The following is a 20,340-nucleotide window of genomic DNA, read 5'->3' as shown; positions in this document are numbered from 1 at the left end:
TGCCCTCCTTGGGAGCAATGCAAACAAAGACACCTTCTCATAATATAGTTATATAGTGACTTGGACAAAGCACTGCAAGGTTGATGAGTGGACATTCATGAGTCCTCTCAAGGTTATCCACCGCTGTAAGCCACCTCTGATATGTCTACAAATGAACTCTGGGTAATGAAACCTGACAAGTGTCTTTTGACTGACACTGTGGGGTCAATGCACCCTAAGACAAATTACACATCAATGATAATATACATATTCATGCTTATGATGAGGAACATTAAAGAACGCTAGATGAATAAAACAAGATTATTTTCTTTCTTTAGTAAAACAAGCTGAAATGTAAGATAATGCATATGCTTTACAAGTTACACTTTACACTGAATGTTGGGAAACAGTGCAAGATGTTGCAGTTGCTCTTCTGTTGGCTTTAAGGCTGCATTTTAATGAACTTAAAACAAAACAGTGAGCCCTCTTTCTATAATTACTTGTGATGATATTTCAATTGAGTTTAATCATGTGCACCTCAGCTAGGTCAAATGTTTGAAGCAGATCAGAAACATATTTCAAGGGATTTAAAACAATGGAACATCATATTGTCCTTTTTTTCTATTTGAGTTTAAGATAACTGCAGTTCTCTGAAATGTGATATATCACTGGTTCAAAATGTCCAAGACTCTTAAGAGCTTTATCTATGTTTCTGTTTGTGTTTATGTGTGTCATATTGTGTTTTTCTTTTTTGTTGAGGCAGCAGCCATTATCATTTCATATGGATGCCTGAAACAGCATGCCCCAGCCTGCTGCCACTTAATTACCTTCCAGTCAGCCTGAAGAAATCTGGCTGGGATCCAGGCAGACTCTCTGGAGAGGAGAGAGATGTACATCTAAGCCATTGGTTTCAATTTACCATGGGACAAATATTGCATAAACATGCAAACAATAAAAGGAAAGTCCACCCTTAAAAAGGAAATTAAAAGATTTCCAATGCTAATTGATCCTGTTATCAGGTGTCACTTTAGGGCGCTGGTCAACCAATAATTAATTTGTTACTGACTCTTTAGACTCATATGATCTCAGAGATCATAGACTATATTTTACCTAAATAATGCCATCATTAATGATTTTAATATTATAAAGTTTCACAGTTATGAATCGGAAAGGGGTTGTCTCATTTAAATTACTAAATTAAATCAATGAGTAGTGCACAATTAAATAAATTCTATAATTTTAGGATGGATTTCCCCTTGGGCCAGTGACTCAGCTTATTCATGAACAACGCGTTTAATGTGCAGTCCTGAAGCAGATTTTAATAGTCATAGGCTGATGTTAAGCTGCTCGTATGCCATTTAATTAGAGTTTTAATTTCGACAACTTTATTTATACTAAGTACAACTGGTTTTATGTCGCTGGGACGTAACACTGATTCCAAACAGTTCATGGTTTGTGTGCCTGACACAGAGAATTTTCAAAAGCTTATGTAACTGAATTATGTATTGCGACTTCAGCATTTATTTCATGCACGGACTACTGGCGTCTAACATGGTTACTGTAAGTAGCATTTACACATGGCACACTGTTATTATGCAGGATAAAGTCAAGTGATCATGCCAGTCTTCTTCAACTTCAACTGCCCCCCACAGTCTGTGTGCACTGGAGCATTTGGGGGTTAAAAGCCTTGCTCTAAGGCACTTCTGTATGGCAAGCACTACTGTTTCACTTTCCCACCATGGCTGACAGCCATTTAGTCATAAGCCTGTTTTTCAAAGCTTCAGGCATGTTCAAATGCAACTTAATGCTGGTTAAGAAATATGAAGGCAAAAGCTGGTTTTCAGAAGCTCTATGCTTCTTTTAAATAAAGTTACCCATGATAAATTGTGGGCATTGCTCACTCATCATGTTAAACAAACAAATTGCGTTGCCTAGCTATCAACTGGTAAATAAATGTATGCATTATTGTTTTAATTTCATATACAATCGTAATTTTACCAGCTAAGCAACCATATAATTCCCTATTACATGGTGAAGATCAACAACACATCGAGTGTTATAGTAATGATGCAATGATTGAACACATCACCATGGATTTAAAATTGGGGTGGACATTTTTTGTTAAATACTTTCTGACATTTATTTGGCAATTTATAAAGCAAACTATTAATCCAGAAAATAACTTGTAGACTAATCCATAATGAAAATACTGAATGAAAATGAATACAAATATTACTTGGTATATCGAAATGTATAGGCAACTGTTTGCTATGATGTTAAACATAATAACTTAAAATATATTTAGAGCAATGTTGTCTTTGTAGGTTGTTAGTCAGCCCTTATGTGGCCAAAACATATGTTAATACTTTGGAAGCCCTCACAAGGACCCCTGATGGTCCCAGGACCCCACTTTTGTAGCAACTGCTAAAGGCTACCGATGCCACAATTACTGAACGAATAATACAGTCTCGTAGGCATTAAAGCATGAATCACACGGCTGTGGTCTGCTGTGTGTATCCTGCTGGTTACTCATTTCAAGTGGAGCAGAGATGCTTGCAGGCAGAAGCAGCAAGGTGCTCATCTGACGCGCTGACGTCACCAAATCTTTGACAGCACTTCCTGGAGTGGTGTTTGTTGTGGGAAATATCCGCCGTGGTGCTGAACTGTGGATTCAGGCTACATCTAACGGCAGAGGGACGGCACAAACTCCCACACTGTCCCACCTCCAAGCATGCGGTCGCGGCAACTTTCGAGAGGTGTCAGATAAGGAAGAAGAAGTGACGGGTGGGACTGAGGAAGGTCGAGCTGGAGATCCTCGCGGACAGCCAGGCACAGCCACAGCAGAGCCGCCAACAGCACGGAGTTGTCGCGATGTTGTAGCTAAACCATGGACAGCAGAATAAAGTAAGACCACTGAGATTTGTGTTTTGTAATCCCCCCTTTGCTGTCGCTCATTGATATAGAGCTGTCGAGCTAACGGCTAATATGTGGTCCCCGGCTCGCAGCGTTAACTCGCAGCTGAGTATGAAATATGGAGGAATGTTGGCCGTAATTCGAGCCCCCTCCAGCCGTGGATTTAACAGCCAGCTGGCTCTAGCATTTGGGTCATTCTGTTGCTCTGTCCGTTAGCTGACCACCAATTAGCCGCTCCGCTAACCGAGCACACAGCCGTACATAGGGTATTACATGTGGACAGGACACCCAGCGACAGTGTCCTGCGACCAAAGTTTGTCCAAAATATTGCACGTTGTCCAATAAGATAACTCCTCATTCTTACATAAAGCCCCACCAGCTTTAGCTAACATGCTCGTATTGACGTTGTCCGCTATTGACAGTGTGAGTCACGTAAAGTAGGGCATGTGCACTTCATTGATGTTATACTAATGCACATGCAAGGGAATTCAACACAGTTGCTCCGTGTGCTAATGCTGAATACACACTTGTTGCCCATGGTTGTGTGTGAACAGCTGCCACTTATCTCCCCTGAGTAAACAGTGTTTTGTTGTTTGCAGGGAGAATCCAGAGAGAACATTTGATCTGGTTGTGCAGGTGGCATGTCCAACATCTGAAAATGAAGGTAGGTGATGATGTCAATATTTTCGTTAATAATGTACTGTCAGTCTGCCAGCTGCTTGGTACAGACAGGTGAGAGGAAAACGTTTCTGAACCCTTTAATAACTTGCATAATAAATGATGGTCAAGTTGACCCACTCATTGATTATGTTCAGTTAAAAATATTTACATGAATTATAAATCATCAAAGTCGTTGTATAAGCCAAACATGCCCATCATTCACCGATTCCACATTTTAAAATACATACAATTACAATCAGACAAGAAAGAAGAAAAAGATAGATTAAGACATTGCCTTTGGCTTTATTAAAGTGTCATCAGCATTTCTGACATTCATAGAACAAAGGTGACTTTATTAAAATGGGTAATTGACAGCAAGAAATAGAGTAGAATATAATTATTTTGTAACATCTATCAGACTGAATTTACGGGTTGGTAAAACTAATCTTTAGCTATTTTTACACTTGGCCATTCATTTATCAAGCAAGAATGCCAAAAAGCCTTTGTTTCCAGACCCTCAAAAGTTGGAATTGTCCCCTTGACCTCTGGTCAATTTTGATGGACATTTTCCTCAAATTCCTTACTAATAAATTTCCCTAGTAAAAAAAGTGTTTGTATACTAAACAGTTGTTAGTTGTGGCTAATATGTATCCTGATAAAGATGTATCCTTTTGTAAGCCATGGGGCGGGAAAATTACTGTTTGTTTTACAGTAATTGTAAGGCTGTACAGAGGTGTTTTTGAAGTGTTTTAAGAAAGGCCATGAGCGTCACAGAACTGTCCTAGATGACTGAGTCCAGTCTTTCCTGCACAATGAGGGCCATAATTATGTCTGGGGTGTTATTATGTGTGCTCCAGAGTTAACTGTCAAGATCCTAAGGACTAAAGAAGGTTGATGATGAGTTCAGCTGTTAAAGAGATGTAAGCTGCTTTGAGATCTCTATTAGTGTTTTGCATTTGTCATTTATTTCACATCATTTCCAGTCTGCTCTATTCTGTTATTGAGCATGACCACAATTTAACCAGTGCAGGCATTTCTCTTGTAACCGTGACTCCACACAGATTGTTTTAGAAAGATCACGCTTGGGTCAGCAAGCTGCATCAACCGTTCTGCTGTTTACAGTGGTCAAACATTCCTGCAATGGAGGCCCTCACAAAAAGTGCTCAGACTAGTCTCGGAAATGACTGTGGCCAATGAATAACAACACCATATTCTGCCTTTTATTAATATAGGAAAGAAAGTAACCTATATTTCACATCAATATCAAGTTTCGCCTATAAGTCAAATATCATGTAAAAACATTTTCACTGCATATTACACCAGCCGTCTTATTTTGCCCACTCAGTTTTGACGTTAAAGAGGTGTTATGTGGATGGTTCACTTGTGCAGCTGCTGAGCTGACCAGACTATACTGAAAGTTGTCCTTGGATGTACATCTGATATTGGATTTTAAACCAACTCATAAACCACCGGCCTGCACTGTAATAACTGACTTCCCCCATGTATGATCCGGGGTTAGACTCATATCCGGACTCCTGTTCCCTGGGGCACAGCTACAGAGCCATGTTTGCACACTCCTCAGGTCAGATTGAACATACGAGTTCTGCTCAGTCATGACTGAAGTGCCGTCTCTGTCCTGATTGGATGTAAGACGGCATTGTTTTGTTGTAGATGTGGACAGTCTGACAGGCGAGGCTTAGGGTTGTGGTGGATTGTTTTTTTAAAGGAGAAGTTTCGGATAACCATTTAAGGAATGAGTCACTTCTCCCTGAATCTGATCAATTTCCCGTTCTTTAACTTGGCTTTAGCTGCCATCTGTATGTAATGAAACGCTTCTTGAACGCTACAACTGTGCTGTCATTGTGTTAGGCCTAAATGGAGCGGATTTTATAGATGTATTCATGATTTAGGCATTACAGTTTACATTTGGTAACGCATGCATTCGTCTCAATTCTGTGTTGCTTACATATGAGCTGAAAGGGTTAATGCTCTGAGTCATAACAGAACAGCTTTGGCCAGATATGCAACCTCAACAGTCACTCACCGCTAACTAGAGCTGTTTCTCCTACAGCCAAACTTTGAGTCCTTTGCCAAAAAGCACCACTTCATATTCACACATTATCTTACCATTAACTCACAGAGGCAAACAAACAACAGTGCAACCATGATAGACTATAATTAAATTGTCATAGCAACATGGTGTAGAACATTTGAGCATTTCGAGGAATGTTAGAAGGTTTCAGCTTGCTCATATTTCTCAAAACACTTCCTCACAGTTAAGGGAATACAAGCTTAATTTTAGATTGATTTTGGCTGCATCCCTGTTTTTGTGTTGCACTCTATCATCGATCCAGTTTGAAGCATCGTGCTGTAAAGTGACTGAAAGGCTTTCCTCTTGAAACCTTGGTCTGGTGTGGGTAGGGTTTTGCTGATGCGGCAACATTGTTTTTCCACCACATCCTGGTCCTGCAGGTCTGAAACTACAATGCATGTGTGACAGCATGGCATGATTCCAAACTAGTGTAGAGTGTACTGTACTCTCCTTTGTTGTAATCACAAACAAAGTGCAAACTGAGACACCTGTAATGTAGTCAGTAAATATAGCTTTGTTTTTTCTAGCTGGCCAGTTCACCTTTCCTATAACTTCCTGTGTTAAGTGGTTTCACATCTTAAGCAGTCAGCGATATGTGTGCAGACAACGCCCACATGTTTGCACACAGGCCTGCAATAAGATTTTTTTTCAAGGGTTGTTTTTCAGTGACCGTATTAAACCAATGGTCTAAGAAAAGATCACTCGTAAAAAGTTTACTTTTAGGCGATCCCAATTTGTAATCCTGCAGTACAACACACAAGTTGTGCAGAATTATGTGTAATTGTTTACATATTGTGTGGCTTTTTGCTGAATATCAAGCCACAGAGTGAGTGTCAGTTTTGAAGCACTGCCCACGTCCTATAGGCGTCTGAGTAAATCAATGGCTCAAACAGGATGTGCCAGCTCACAATCCTTAGTGAATAAAAAATTAGAAGAATTGTTTATAATCTACTATAAATAATATATATGACTATAAATAATCTGATTCTGACAAATAATGATATATCCATCCCTTGATTGTGAATGCTTTTTACTTTACTTCCCTTTCTCACATTTTTGTCAGTTATAGTGAGTAGTATTGAATGTGCGCATACATAGTACCTCAACAGGACACCTTTCAGGAAGCTGTTTTAAATATGTATCCCTTGACAAGCATTGCTAAAGATAGTCCAAAGGGGCAGTTGCCAATTCAGCTTATTTTGTCTTAAATATTTCCAGTAATAAAAACCAGGCAATGATCCAATCCAACAAAAAAAAATCTACTAAAATAAACTTTGTCTATCTTTGTACTTCTTCGTAAAGTGATCACATTTGACAGATTTGACTGTTAAGTACACTGCTGTAAGCAAAGCCTCGTAAGACCTCTGAAGATCTCTGATGTTTAGCCAACAGGGCTATTCAGCTACTCTGAATAACATGGACTTTGCTGCTTTTGATGTGAGACCTTTTAGCCCTAACTGACATCCAGATCCAGTTTTTGTCTAACTGTGGTCAAGGAGAATACTATTTGTCAGTTTTAAAGCATATCATTTAGTATAATAAACTCTTCCAGTGTTCTGAGACTGTTCCCGTTGGACAAAGTCCCACTTTTTTCTCCAGTGGGTAGATTCCTGTCTTTTGGCAATACTTGTGGTAGCAAAATAACATCAGTAGCGCAGGTAAGAACAGAACAGTCCATCACCTCACAGATATTATTTATTGCACATTAGTTATTAAGATTTTGACGTGAGCATCAGCAGTGTTGCTGGGGGAAAAAGACAGGAAAATAATGCTCCCAGCTACAATGGTGGCAGTGTTTATATCTGGACTTGGCCCCACTCTTCTAACCATGGATGTGTCGATAGATGACAGACACAGGCCCTTTTTCCTCATGCAGGTCCATGGAGACCTGGCCTCCCTGTTCAGCCCGAGCTCAGTTCCGCTTAGCTCTGTTGGCTCAGTGCTCTGTGGATGCTCGGGCTGTGAGCGAGCGTTGCCTGAGAGCGTGACTGGCATGCTAGCTACTAGCGGCCCTGGCTACATAAAGCCATATTGATGTGCTTCCAAGATGCTGCCAAAGCTAGCAGATGACGCTAATGCTGCCAAGGCAGTAGGTGGGGACAGATGCTACCTGTCCTCGCCCGCTCCCTCCAGCCAGATTGTTCCAAGTAACAAAGCAATAAACTTAATAGACTGGTGTATCAATTTTACTGCAACATTCATGCTGCAATTAGGGGGGAACGATTTACTGTTTAAAAAAATACTTAATTAAGAGCAGTTTTACCAGAGCTGATGCATACACGACGACAGTCTTGGGTTTAAAATCTTGTTTCTGTCATTTGCCTTACATGGTGTTTCTGTGTACACTTAAGTATCTTTTTTCTTCATTGCTCCCTCAGTTCAAAATTGCATGTCAGATGAAGAGAGAGCCACAAGCGATCTAAAGGATTGTGAATGCTTTTTCCATGCCTCACTACAGACTAGCATCATACTTTACAATCTACATCACATGACTTCCTCTAGCCTTAGGCTGGAGCCACACAAGGACGATAACGCAAACGGACCGAAATCGATATCAAAAAAGTTTTCCGTCCACACGCAATAGGCACCAGAAACGTGTCCGTTCACACGAGACCGCTCGAAAGCGCTGGAGACGCTGTAGTACATATGCCGTGCCTGTAAGTGGCGCTGTACTCCTGCCACAAAAGCAGCGAAGAAGACTTTCCGCGCATGGTTGCCATGGTTGCCCTTCTGTGGACGCTCTGGCTCTTTTTCTCCCTCCCCGAGGCAAGCGTTTGCTCCTGCTGTAAATCTCTCCGGTAGTCCACCAGCAGATGACAAACACCCACCTCTCCGCCTCTTCCAAGGGACGAGGGGACCGTGCGGCAGAGTTTCCGGTCAACATGTACGTTAAAGTTGAAATCTTCCGGACAAAATTACAAAAGTGCCGGTCAAAGGTCTTCTTTGTTATTTATTGAGCTTTAAAACAAATTGATAACAACTCTATATAATAATAAAAAACGGAGCCTCTCTTTTCCTCCCCCTCTTCTGACAGGCCAGCAGCTGATCTCTGAGTGGGAGAGGCGGGGCTATTGCGTCATCGTTACCAGGAAATGATCGTATAGGCGTAAACACGGAGCCGTTTGCCCCCCCAGAGCGTTTCGTTTGCAGATTTACCCACCTTGGGACCGTTATTGTCCTCGTGTGGCCGGGGCCTTAGAGGAAGAGTAACAGGGTTTTTGTTATCTTGTTTTAATCTCATGTCAGCGCCCGTCAGTTTATCATAGATGATGTGTCTTTTTTGGTAAGAAATTAGTGAAAGGTTTATTGTTTGCTGCAGTATCTCAAGAGAGTTTCTTACTAGTGTTAGAATAATCTGCAGGAGGGTGCACTTGCATATGTTTGGGGAACAGAAAGCAATACTAGAGAGTAGACACAATTCTCTCCTTGATTTCCGGGAGCCTTAAAGCTTCAATAGAACTAAGAAAAGTTACTTTTGTTCTGTGTCCTGAGAGCATTTATTTCCCTGAGATGCGAAAGGTCTCACGGTGTCACCTACTGTTCTCTAGTTTGTTATCAATCTCCTACTGTAGCACCCTCAAGCAGCACTGTGATGTTCCTTCTTTTTTTCCTTTGCCTTCCCCTCTTTCCCATTTTCACCCTTCATATTCGTGGAACAAAACTCCTGTATAATATAACTTTTAGAAAAGGTTGAATGTTGACATTCTGCAAAATGTCAGAAGTGCTCCTTGACCCAAGCTTTGCCGGTTCTGCAGTCTGATTGGATTCCGGCAGCGTGTTGAGTTCACGGGAGGCTCACACTCAGACGGGAGGCCATTGGAGTACTAACAGATGCCATGGCAGCAAGGAGGGTGTTGATTGGTCATTAGAGAGGCCACACTCCTCCACTCACACTCCTGAAAGGACCTGGGGTCTCACACTTTGTTTATCTGCCCTTCTCTTTTGTCTCACCCATAGGACTTTGCTAAATTGGCTCTTTTACACCGAATCAAATACTATCTGAGTTAGATCTATCGGTTTCCTCTGAACTGAAATGAGGAAGTCCCTCACTTCCCTGCTATGGTAAGGTATCAACCACAGTGTGAATGAACTCTGAGAAGTACCCTCCCCCTTGATGTCCCCTGTCTGTCTATAGGATGATGTCTGACGCACAGTCTAACTTTCAGCAGAAAAACACCTATTTTACCTAGCACAAAGAGTGTCGGTAAATAAGTGGGGTGGGGCTTATTTCATCATACGATGGAAGTTCACAACCACATTTAAAAAAAGTTTCAACTGCATCATAAAGGCTCAAGTGAAATAAAATAAAACGTTATTTATTTTTTAGATTTTAACTGCAATAAGCATATTGAATGTATAGGTGATATAACATTACTGCATGAAATCTATGTAATCGAGCCAAAACTGGGGATTCAATGATAACACAATTCAAATTTGTCTGATTTTATATTGATATGTTCAGATATCAATATAAGGCTAGTGTTTGATTTAATCAGCAGTGGGAATTCAGTTTCAAGGGGAATATTTCTTCAAATGCTAGGTTTTTCATCACCAGTTGCCTGTATAATACAGTAAAATATACCATTACACTTGTTTGTTTATTCATTTTGGTTATCTTAATGACAAGTTGGCCGTCTACTGGTGTGACTGCTTTTCTCAGTGCCCCACTGCCTTGTTCTTTTGTCCGTGTCCGCAGTCATTTGTAGCTCGCTGCTCGCAATCACTCATCCATTCAGTAGCTGTGTGGTGGCCTGCTGCTTACTGGATTCAGTTCCAGCTGTCTTCACCCTGGCCCGTTCGGGTTCAGATTAAATGGTAAAGCTCAAACCAAAAATAAATAACGTGGCATTGTCTGAATACATTGTAGGCCAGTGCATGGCATGTTAGTTGTTACCAAGGCACAGAGGAAAATTAAATCCAGAAGAATAGAAAATGCAGGACAATTCAACAGCAGAAACTTACGCTAATGAAACACCAGGGAGGGAAATGGCTCCGTCTGTGTAGACACAAAACCTGCCGCCATTGCCATCCTCTGCATTTATTCTGTCCATGAACATCTGCCTTTTATACACTCACACATTTTAATCACACTTCTCATGTCCTGCCTCTTCATGTTCGTTTTCTCACGTAGCAACTTTTCTTTGTGATCGTTGTTTCCACAGTCACCTACAAGGCGCAATCCATCTCGCACCCCTTTCTGATTATCACTTGTTATTACATTACATGTCATTTGTTAGGCGCTTTTATCCAAAGCGTCTTACATACATTCAGTACTGTGGGCAATCCCCACAGCAGCAATTTGAGGTGAAGTGTCTTGCCCAGGGACACAACGACATGCTGACTGCAGTGGGACTCGAACCTGCTATCCCCTGATTCGAAGTCCAGCACACTATCCACTGAGCCACAGCCTCCCTATTACATTGACAGACGGGCCCTACAGGGAGAATGGAGAGAGTGGTGATCTCGCTACGTTCATGTTTTGGCAAACACGCACGCACACACGCACGCAAACTGATACACACGCACCCACGTCCAGCAGGACAGCTGTGAGTGGACTTCTCTGTTGTTTCTTCATAGTGCAAAGTATTATTGGCCAAAGCATGAAGAACTGGGGCAAAATGAAACAGGGTGGGGTTGGGGATGAAGTGAGGGATATGGGGGAGAGAGGGAGGATGAAGGGGGTGGTGGATATGCTGATGGCACTAGTCTATAAACTGAGAGGTGAGATACGGAGGGGGTTGCTGGATGAGCTTTCCCACTCACGTACGCCGTGGTAAAACTCCAGGGACAAACTGTTTTTCATGTGTGATAGCAGGTACATGTTTAAGTGAATAGTGTGTGTGTGTGTGTGTGTGGATGTGTGTGACAGTGCATGAGAAAGAGACACAGAGGCTGTGGGAGCTGCAGGAGGCTCATCTGAATTCACTAATGCTGCCAGCCTGGGAGAACATGGAAAGACTTCTAGGCACTGACGCTCACCGGCTATTTTTAGACTTCCCCTTTTTACGGCGAAAAAGAGGGGGAAAAATAAGGACCCGATCAATGATTTAAAAGGCGATGATTTTGATGAATGCAGTAGAGTTTCATCACCCCCTCTTGGAGCCTCGCAGCATTGTTGTCGGTGCCGTGTTTTTTTGTCTGTGTGTTTGTGTGTGCTATGCATCTTCGTGTGATGGCAGATGAATCTATTCCCTCGTGACCACTCTTAAGTTATGCTCCAGAGAGCTGTGGGAATGTTGTGTGTTTAAAAATAAAAAGCACGATGTAAAGGCTAGGATTACGTCCAGCTGAATTTTAGCTTCCAAAAAACTGCTAGTGTCATCTTGAAGCAAAGCTCTTCTTCATCCAATCAAAGCATGACAATAGAAGTCCACATGTATATGTTCAGCTCAGCAGATGGCACATGCATGTACAACCAAACACACGCACACCCCCACAGACAACAAGTATTCAGTCAAAGAACAATGATTGGCTGGTTCTTATGCATGTAATACCAATGTGGCCTAGTTTAGCCCACAAATGAACAGGATTAGTGTAGCTCCTGCTTTAATGTAGCTTTAGTGATGTTAATCTGTTTCTAGTCTGGCAAATTGGATTTCAGCAACAAAATAAAAGCTCTGCTCAAAAATCTGACTTTGGTGACTGTCATTTTGAGCATATTTTATAATGACAGGATTTTTAACAGGATTTAGGCATGACTCACTTCTAATGACTACACCAACCTGCCCACCTCTCCTCCGTGTGCAGACACAATTATAAAAAGAGGATCATAAAGCTTTTAATATGAATTATTTGTACTCATATTAAAGGTCCCCTATTATACTGTTTTTCATCAATATATTATAGGTCTCAGATATATACAAAACATGTCTCCAAATACCAAACAGATCATTGTAGCATCCCATAATCCCCTCTGTTTCAGCCCTGTTTCAAAAGTGCTGATTCTCTGTCTGTTACTTTAGATGAAAATAAGGAGCCCCTGCCCACGCCCCTCTGAGAGATATTTGGTTAAAAAGAACACAATGGTGCTCTAGGAGGAGATTCAGGTGATTAGGTGGGGGGGGGGTGTTACCTTGGTTGGTGATTGGCTAATGGTTACACAAGCCAAAAAAACATTATGACATCATAAAGTGGCCAAAATCTGATCAGCTTTCAGACAGGTTTTTATAGAAATGGATCAGGACAAAAAGTGAGCGAATCTTTTGTACTGAAACTTTCAGAATCTCTTTACACAGAGGGGACACATGCTTATGTATAAAATACATGAAAATGTGGATTTTGCATAATAGGTGACCTTTAAGCATTTTCCTACTGGAACCTTTACCTGTCTGTGTTTTTGATTTATGGTTCAGTCCGACTATGCATATTTTGGATGTCTAGTTATTTCTTATCTGTATTATTGGCAAAACAACTCATGCCGTAAAAGGAAGAGTATTTATTTTGCTGGGAAGACTGCAGACAGATATCCCAGTGTTCTTAAAACCACACTTTTAGACAAACAGAAGAAGCAGATAATGGCAGAGATTGTTACAAAGGATGTTGTGGTCTCTAAGGGCTGCTGCCATAGACTGACGTACAATGATCTAAAAGATGAATGATGAAAAAGACAGAAATGTATTTTCCTCGGCAATTAAGGGAATCAACCTACTTATTGACATGATATGAGTACTGGTATCCTGACATGTAGACTGTTGTCCTTTAGACCTTAATTGTTGTGACCAATGCCAAACCCAAGTCAAGCAGAACTAGTAGTACAAGCCCACTGTCTGTGCTGTCATCTCAGCTTCTGTCCCCACTATTTACATGTCAACAGCCATGCCCTGAGGCTACGTCTCTCCATCCAAGGCTGCTTCCATTGTTGCCTAACACCACACAATTACTGTGAAGATGATGGTGTTTACATGCATGTAGTTGCCCTACTGGCCCTTAATTTGGGTTCTGGCCTATTTTTCAGACGGAAAATATAGGTCAATCTAGATGTCTTCGTGAATGTCCGAGACCATTTATCATGGCAAGATCTTTGTTTTTCACATATAGATGCGTGTACACACACACACACACACACACACACACACACACACACACACACACACACACACACACACACACACACACACACACACACACACACACACACACACACACACACACACACACACACACACACACACACACACTCCTTCACATTTAAAACCTAAGTTTGACTTGAATGTTTATCTGAATTTTGAAACACTTCTGATTATCTCTCCATTAGAAGTGATTCCGATGGAGCTAGGAGTTGTTAACATATTAATTTACCATTCAGGCTGAGACAATGTGTAGGATTGACCTGTGTTTTTGGAGTGAATAGGCTAACATGGGTTGTCTGACCGACCTGAGGACCTGCTTTTGACCAGGTTTGAACTAGTCTGTCTCTATTTCACTTTTAAGTCAAGTCCATTGTATTTATATTGCGTCAAATCTAATATTTCCCTGTATGGGCTTCATACTCTGTACAGCATATGCATCCCTTATCCTTAGACCTTATACTTTGGGATGGAATTTTAAACGTGTTCCTGGGGAAATTACAGAAAATACTCCAGGATTACATCCAATCTTACAGGAGATATTGGTGTTAACTAATACATCGTTTATCAAATCAAATCACGGCATCTATTGCACGTCTGTCCGTCCTGGGAGAGGGATCCCTCCTCTGTTGCTCTCCCTGAGGTTTCTCCCATTTTTTCCCCTTAAACTGTGGGTTTTCTCTGGAAGTGTTTCCTTGTACGATGTGAGGGTCTAAGGATAGAGGGTGTCGTTTTTCTCATACTGATATTCTGAACAATCTGTGCTGTTGTGTTTGCTGTAAAGTGTCTCTACTGTAGGCTATTTTTATTATATGTACAGCACTTTGGCTCGACCAAAAATCGTTTATAAATGTGCTATATAAATAAAACTTGATTTGATTGGTGTTAACTAATACATAGTTTAGTCATTAATCTGGCTGTTTTGAAATTCAAACACACTTTAAGTTACTTCAATCTCCTATCTTAGAACAGCAACAACTAGTTTCAACTGGTTTTTCAAAACGATACTATTAATATACTATAATAGTGTTATGATATTTTGACCAAAACTGTCATCAAGCAAAAATGTCAAGCATTTATTTCTCAAATGTGAGGATTTGTTATTTTCTCTATTTGTATCATTGTAAGTTGATTTCTTTCAGGGAGTAGTTAGATAAAACATTAGACGGTCTCATCTTGGGCTCTACGATGTATGATAAGCAGTTTTTTTAAAATAGTTTTTATGAAACAAAGTAATTAAAAAAAGATGTACCAAAAATGGTTTTCTTTGCAGCTGTAATGAAGTATATTCCAACTGGTTTAGCAGCTATCTGTATTGAGCTACAGTTTAAGGGAATTAAAGCTGGGACAGTCTGTTATCAATGGGTCCAGTGCGGTTAAAATGTGTTTTTTAAACACCATCAAGCACAGGAATAATAATCGATGGACAAGTGTAGAATTTTCTCGATGGCAAGGGCCTTTTTTCTTAAAATGGCCGAATAAATATTCTCTAAAGTTTTGATTCCCCAAAGCCTGAAGTCTTTCACTTTTATTTTTGCTAAAGTCAGTTACGTTTTGGGGAAGTGTGTGTGAGTCTAGGTTTCAGTTGTTGGATAGTGTATTTTTCTGTCAGTATTTCGTCCGTCAGTCCTGCAGAGCATTGAGACCTCTGTAAATGAGTTTAGGCAGTATTGTAGGCTTTTAACACATACAGATGTATTGTCATCCCTGTGGAAAGATTGACTGACTGCCTGCCTGCCTGCCTGCCTGACTGAGAGCTGTCTGTCTGTCAACCTTTGCATGTGAACTTCAAATCACAGCTCAGCAGCACCAAGCATGTAGCCGCCAAAGGCAAAGCTTTACACTGTCATCAGCACCATGCAGCTGCCTCTGGGTGCTGTGCCATCTGACATTAACTGAGATCGATCCTCTCTACACCTCAAGAGCTGCTGTGCTACACACACTGTTTTCTCTGATGCTGCAACCTCCACCTCAAACACTAGCAAAGGAACTCTCCCCTAAGCGTGTGTAATTGAGTGACAATGACCTGATCAGTGGCGTTCTTAAACTTTAAAAGTTGTAAATCCAAAAACAATATGTTGTTTGCAATGTTGTTTTTAAAATGAGACTCTCCTAAAATAGGGCTGCCACTGTAACTGCTTTTGTTAGGATGATATAATGTCCCATAGAAATTCCGATCAACGTAATTATTGTCATGTTACGACTATTTTATTTCACTGATATAAGGATAATATAATGGCATACACCTTTTAATTAAATTAACTTCTGATTCTTAAGAATATGAATACATTGGAATTAAAACAAAAATAATTAAAACAAAATTAATATAAATAATAATTATAAATAATTAAAATATATATACACATACATACATCCTATCCGTTTATTTGAAATATTTATGCTTTTTATGCATATTACCTTAATAATGGAGTCATTCATTTACAGTGCTTATATAGATGTTGTTTTTTGACCGAGGCAGATGGTTGGACCATATGGAGAAAAGTATGTGATTCTGTGAAGAAATGTTGTTTTTTACACCCAGAAATGGAATCCCTCCATCACCACCACCACTAACCTGTACTGTTGCAACTTACCTACCTCTCCGGAAATAAATATCTGGGTCATATCTCAGATTTCAGGTTATATCTCAGATTTTAGGGCACAATAATGCTTTAATGTCAGCACTAGATGTTGTTATTCTGTGGCAACTGCACATCAGACGGTGAAGAAAGAGTTGGAGAGTAGTCTGTCTAGGGAGATCTGGTTTGTTTTCTTTAGCTTAGGAGGCTAACACCCCCCCAACAAACATGCTGCCTGTGTGCTGTGTTGAAGATGCAGTCATACGGAGCCAGTGTTTGACATAATGTTGGACCAGTATGGAATCTGACTGGGAATATCAACGCTGATATGTGGTGATACACAGAGGCTGTCACAAAGGTTGCATCCATATGCTGTGCCACTCATTCGTGAAGCTGTGAAATTGGGTTGCATCCCAACTAGCCTGGAGACAGTATCGCTTTCACGTCCCTCTCTCTCTCTCTCAGCTCATCCCACTGAAGCATTTTTCTGGGAAGACGGAACAACTAATGTGGCATTAATAGGGTCACATCATCTCCATGCAGCTCTTTCTTTCTTCTCCTTCCAGTGGCTGAGGCTGTTGTTTACCTTTTTTCTGATGTAGCTGTAGAAGTGGCTTATAAATCCCCACAGGCCAGCATCTCTCACATGTGAAGCCTGCCAGTTGATTTTCTTTTTGGCTGGTAAAGGAGGTTCTACCTTAGAGGTTGTTTTCTTTTTGTTTTATTCAAATTTTCAAGCTTTGGAATTAAAACGCTCCTCACCCTTTTTTTCAAATTGAGACCTACTTCTAAACCGGATCTAGACCAGTATAATGTATTTGAAGTGCCTTTTACAATTGATGATATATTCTTATATGTCATGTACCAGCATTTTTGTTACAGTTAAGTTGTAGATAACAATTAAATGTCAAAAACTAATCAGTTCTAATTTAATCCAATTAGTTGTTTTTAACTAACCGAAGGCTTGCACTCTTTCCAAAAGTCCCCAGTCCTCATTTGTAACAACATAGTGTGACCAATCAGTATTAGCAAAACTTAAGGACCATATCATCGTGTAAGAAGTTTCTCTTTACTGAAAACTCTGCTTAGTAAATCAGCGTGAAATGTAATGCCATTTGCAGTGTGAAGTCTTAGACCTGATGGGCAAAGGGGGAGAAAAAAAAGTTTTAAACGTCTCGGAGTGTGTTTTCTTTTTGCTGGCCTTTGAAAGATGCCAGTTAATCTGCTTACTCCTTTTAATTGTGAGTTTAGGGGTTGGCCTCCTCTGGGCCAGAATGAGGCTACTGATCCAGAAGTAAAACGATGACCACCACAGTTATGCCTTCCTTTAGGTTGTGCACCCCCCCTAGTCTTCTTTAGCCTCCCCTCGTCTCCTCCTCCTCCACCGTACCCTCCCTCAGAGGAAAGAAAGCTCCTTCTTCTGACAATAGACATTTTTTACCATATGTTGGCTTGACATCTTCATCAGGTTCACAGCAGGTTACCTTAGTTAACTTTCACTCCACTGCCTGATGGGATTTTCTCCCTCTGTTTATCCAATCGGACCAGGCTCAAAGTCTAGACGGCCTCCGAGGCAGGGTCCTACAGCTTGTGTCCACAATGGCCGTATTGTGGATGCTTAGTAGCGGTAGCTTCCTCCCGTTAGAGCCAACAGGCTAGTGCTAAAACAATGCTTTTGTCCGAGGGTGTACAAGGGGGCCTAATCCACTACATACTGTGAAATAAATCTCTCTCAGAGATGAGAGAGCGAGCAGGAGAAACGCAGTGAATGCAATCACTGCCAAGGAGGTTAGAGTGCAGCAGTTTAACCCCTGGCCAAGAAAGAGGGAGGAGAGGAGGCAAAGGGAGCGAGAGAAAGGCGGAACAAGGAGAGGCAGGCGCTACATCCCTTCATCTCCTGAGCATGGATGGAGGAGAGGGGCTGCCGGTGGCTTTCACAGCCTCTCTTCTCACCAGAGGAGCTGCTGTTCACCATATGGGATTTGGCCTCTCTTAACAAACAGGCCCCCTATTCACTCACAACACACATTCAGCCGTTCATGGAGTAAGGTGAAAAAAGTGCATTTCTTATGCCTTTAGAACATTGGATGGCCATGAGGGCTCTAAGTCTGTGTTTGATTCGCATAGTATAGAGAATTATAAACTAGAGGCTTTCATCTAAATGTGTATTCACACTGGATTTAGGGTTAGGTCTTTTTGTGTTTGACTGCATTTTTTCTCCATCTTAAAGCCAGAACCGTGTATTCACTGCACTGTTATTGAGCTGCGAAGGTGATCCTATAGAAACACAAGCACAGGCCTCTGCCATGTGGGTGTATTTCATGTTTATCATATACTTTTCCCAGTAGTTTGCCAAGGCTATTTTTATAAAGCTTCATATCATTCAAAGTAAGTCAGTAAGTTGGATTTTACTTTTTAAGGTTGGTGACAAAATAGCTTAAAGTTAAGAAACTTGCCGTGCATGGCTGGGCAGTGTCTGACACACCGGTGTTACACGCCAACCTATTCTCCCCGCCAGCAGCATTAGGAATGACATGCTCTGCCAACTTCTTCTTTTTAGCCTACTTGGAAATCCCAAGAAAGGTAGATTTATGCCAAGATAAGGATGCCAGCATTTTTCATTTTTAGCCTACTTGTGTGAAGTGCCAGTATCCATAGATTTATGTAGAGATTAGAAGAAATAAGGCATGAAGGGGTAGGCTTATTTATCAACCCTCTCATGTTTGGGCGAACATATATCTTGCTCATTTATTCTGTTTAATCCCACCAAGTTTAATGATCCACCTGAATAGGTAGTAGAGAAGTGGTGTCAGTGGAGAGAGGCAGAGATCTACCTCCCACACAGGCAATCCATCCAATTTCTTCCCTCACCTCCTCCCCCTCTCTCCCTGTTGCCCTGCTCTCAGTTCCCAGCACCCTTCACCTATTAACCCTCCTTTCAGCTCGCTCACTCTCCTCCTTCGACTTTCAAAGACAGGCGTCTCAGGAATATCCAAAACATTGATTTTCCCCCATATCTACCACCTCCATCCCCCCCCCCCCCCCTCCCAGTAGCTTCAGGGGCTTCACGCATGTTGCCCCCATCGTGACTGTTGGAGGTCAGCTACGCTTGAAGCCCTCAGAGATCATCGGACATGCTATACAGTAAATATTCACTCCTGAGCTTGTTATCTGTCTGTAAACATGCGTGTTCTTGCACCGTACACACATGCACTTCCCAAACAGAGACCAATGGTCACTCCTCCAGCTTTTCCTCACATGTGCCTCTTATCCATTTCCTGAGGTGAGAATGGAGGAATCTATCTCTGGATAGGTGATTTCAATTCAATTCTCACCCACTGGATCTGTTTACACGCCACCAGTGTGGAATATGCTATAGGTTGTTTTCCCCCTGTCAATCGAGCTGCCACTGGTGTCAAATCAAACGGACTGTTTTTATACGGTTTGCAACAGCTCTTTATAGATTTTCTCAACTGTAGGAAATACAATAAACACATTTTGAATCTTCTGCATTTCGTCTGATAGGTGATGGGGAGGCTAACAAAGCATCGTGTGCATGTGGGTTCATGCTTATGTTTGCAGATGGCATTGCTGGTTTCCTCCAGACCCTTCTGTCTCTAACGTTGTCATGTTGCATTGTAATTGACAGCTACATGTGTCTGTTGCATGCAGAAAATGCTTCATGACCACCTAACTAAGCCAGAAACATTCATATAATGCAAGTGTAAAACCGACAGCCTGGGTTTTGAAAACGCAAAACCCCCAAAAGTCGAATGCACAGATGCTGCTGACAAAAATGTTTTTACGTTGATCTCATGGTTTTAAATCAAATCATTACAATTGTTGACACTATTTCAGTGCATAAAATCACAAGCACTGACTTTTATCCACCCCAAAAACATTATGCATTACATTAATGCACATCATGTGAACAACATCTTGTTCTCTTTGTCTTTCTTAATACTGTGAGCCATGTTCATGCTCAACTCTCTGACTGCTTTTTGCTCACATGTCTGCACAGCCCTCCACTTTAAAATATAATCCTCTGTAG

General features: G+C 41.2%; 1 protein-coding gene across 3 annotated transcripts in view; it reads left to right on the top strand.

Moving 5' to 3' along the window:
• Positions 1 to 2,581: 2,581 nt before the first annotated feature.
• dennd1b (DENN/MADD domain containing 1B) overlaps positions 2,582 to 20,340 on the top strand; it is a 104,209-nt gene continuing 86,450 nt past the window's right edge. For 2 of the 3 annotated variants that reach the window (XM_034206287.1, XM_034206226.1), the window contains exons 1-2: positions 2,582 to 2,883; positions 3,492 to 3,556. In XM_034206287.1, the coding sequence (XP_034062178.1) occupies positions 2,867 to 2,883; positions 3,492 to 3,556 (82 nt within the window). In that variant the 5' untranslated portion in view covers positions 2,582 to 2,866. Of the gene's footprint in view, positions 2,884 to 3,491; positions 3,557 to 9,601; positions 9,707 to 20,340 lie in introns of all 3 variants that reach the window. The other variant, XM_034206362.1, reaches the window with a different exon arrangement.

This window comes from Gymnodraco acuticeps, unplaced genomic scaffold, assembly GCF_902827175.1.
Source record: "Gymnodraco acuticeps unplaced genomic scaffold, fGymAcu1.1, whole genome shotgun sequence".
Classification (NCBI taxonomy): domain Eukaryota; kingdom Metazoa; phylum Chordata; class Actinopteri; order Perciformes; family Bathydraconidae; genus Gymnodraco; species Gymnodraco acuticeps.
This window is presented reverse-complemented; position numbering and strand designations above follow the sequence as displayed.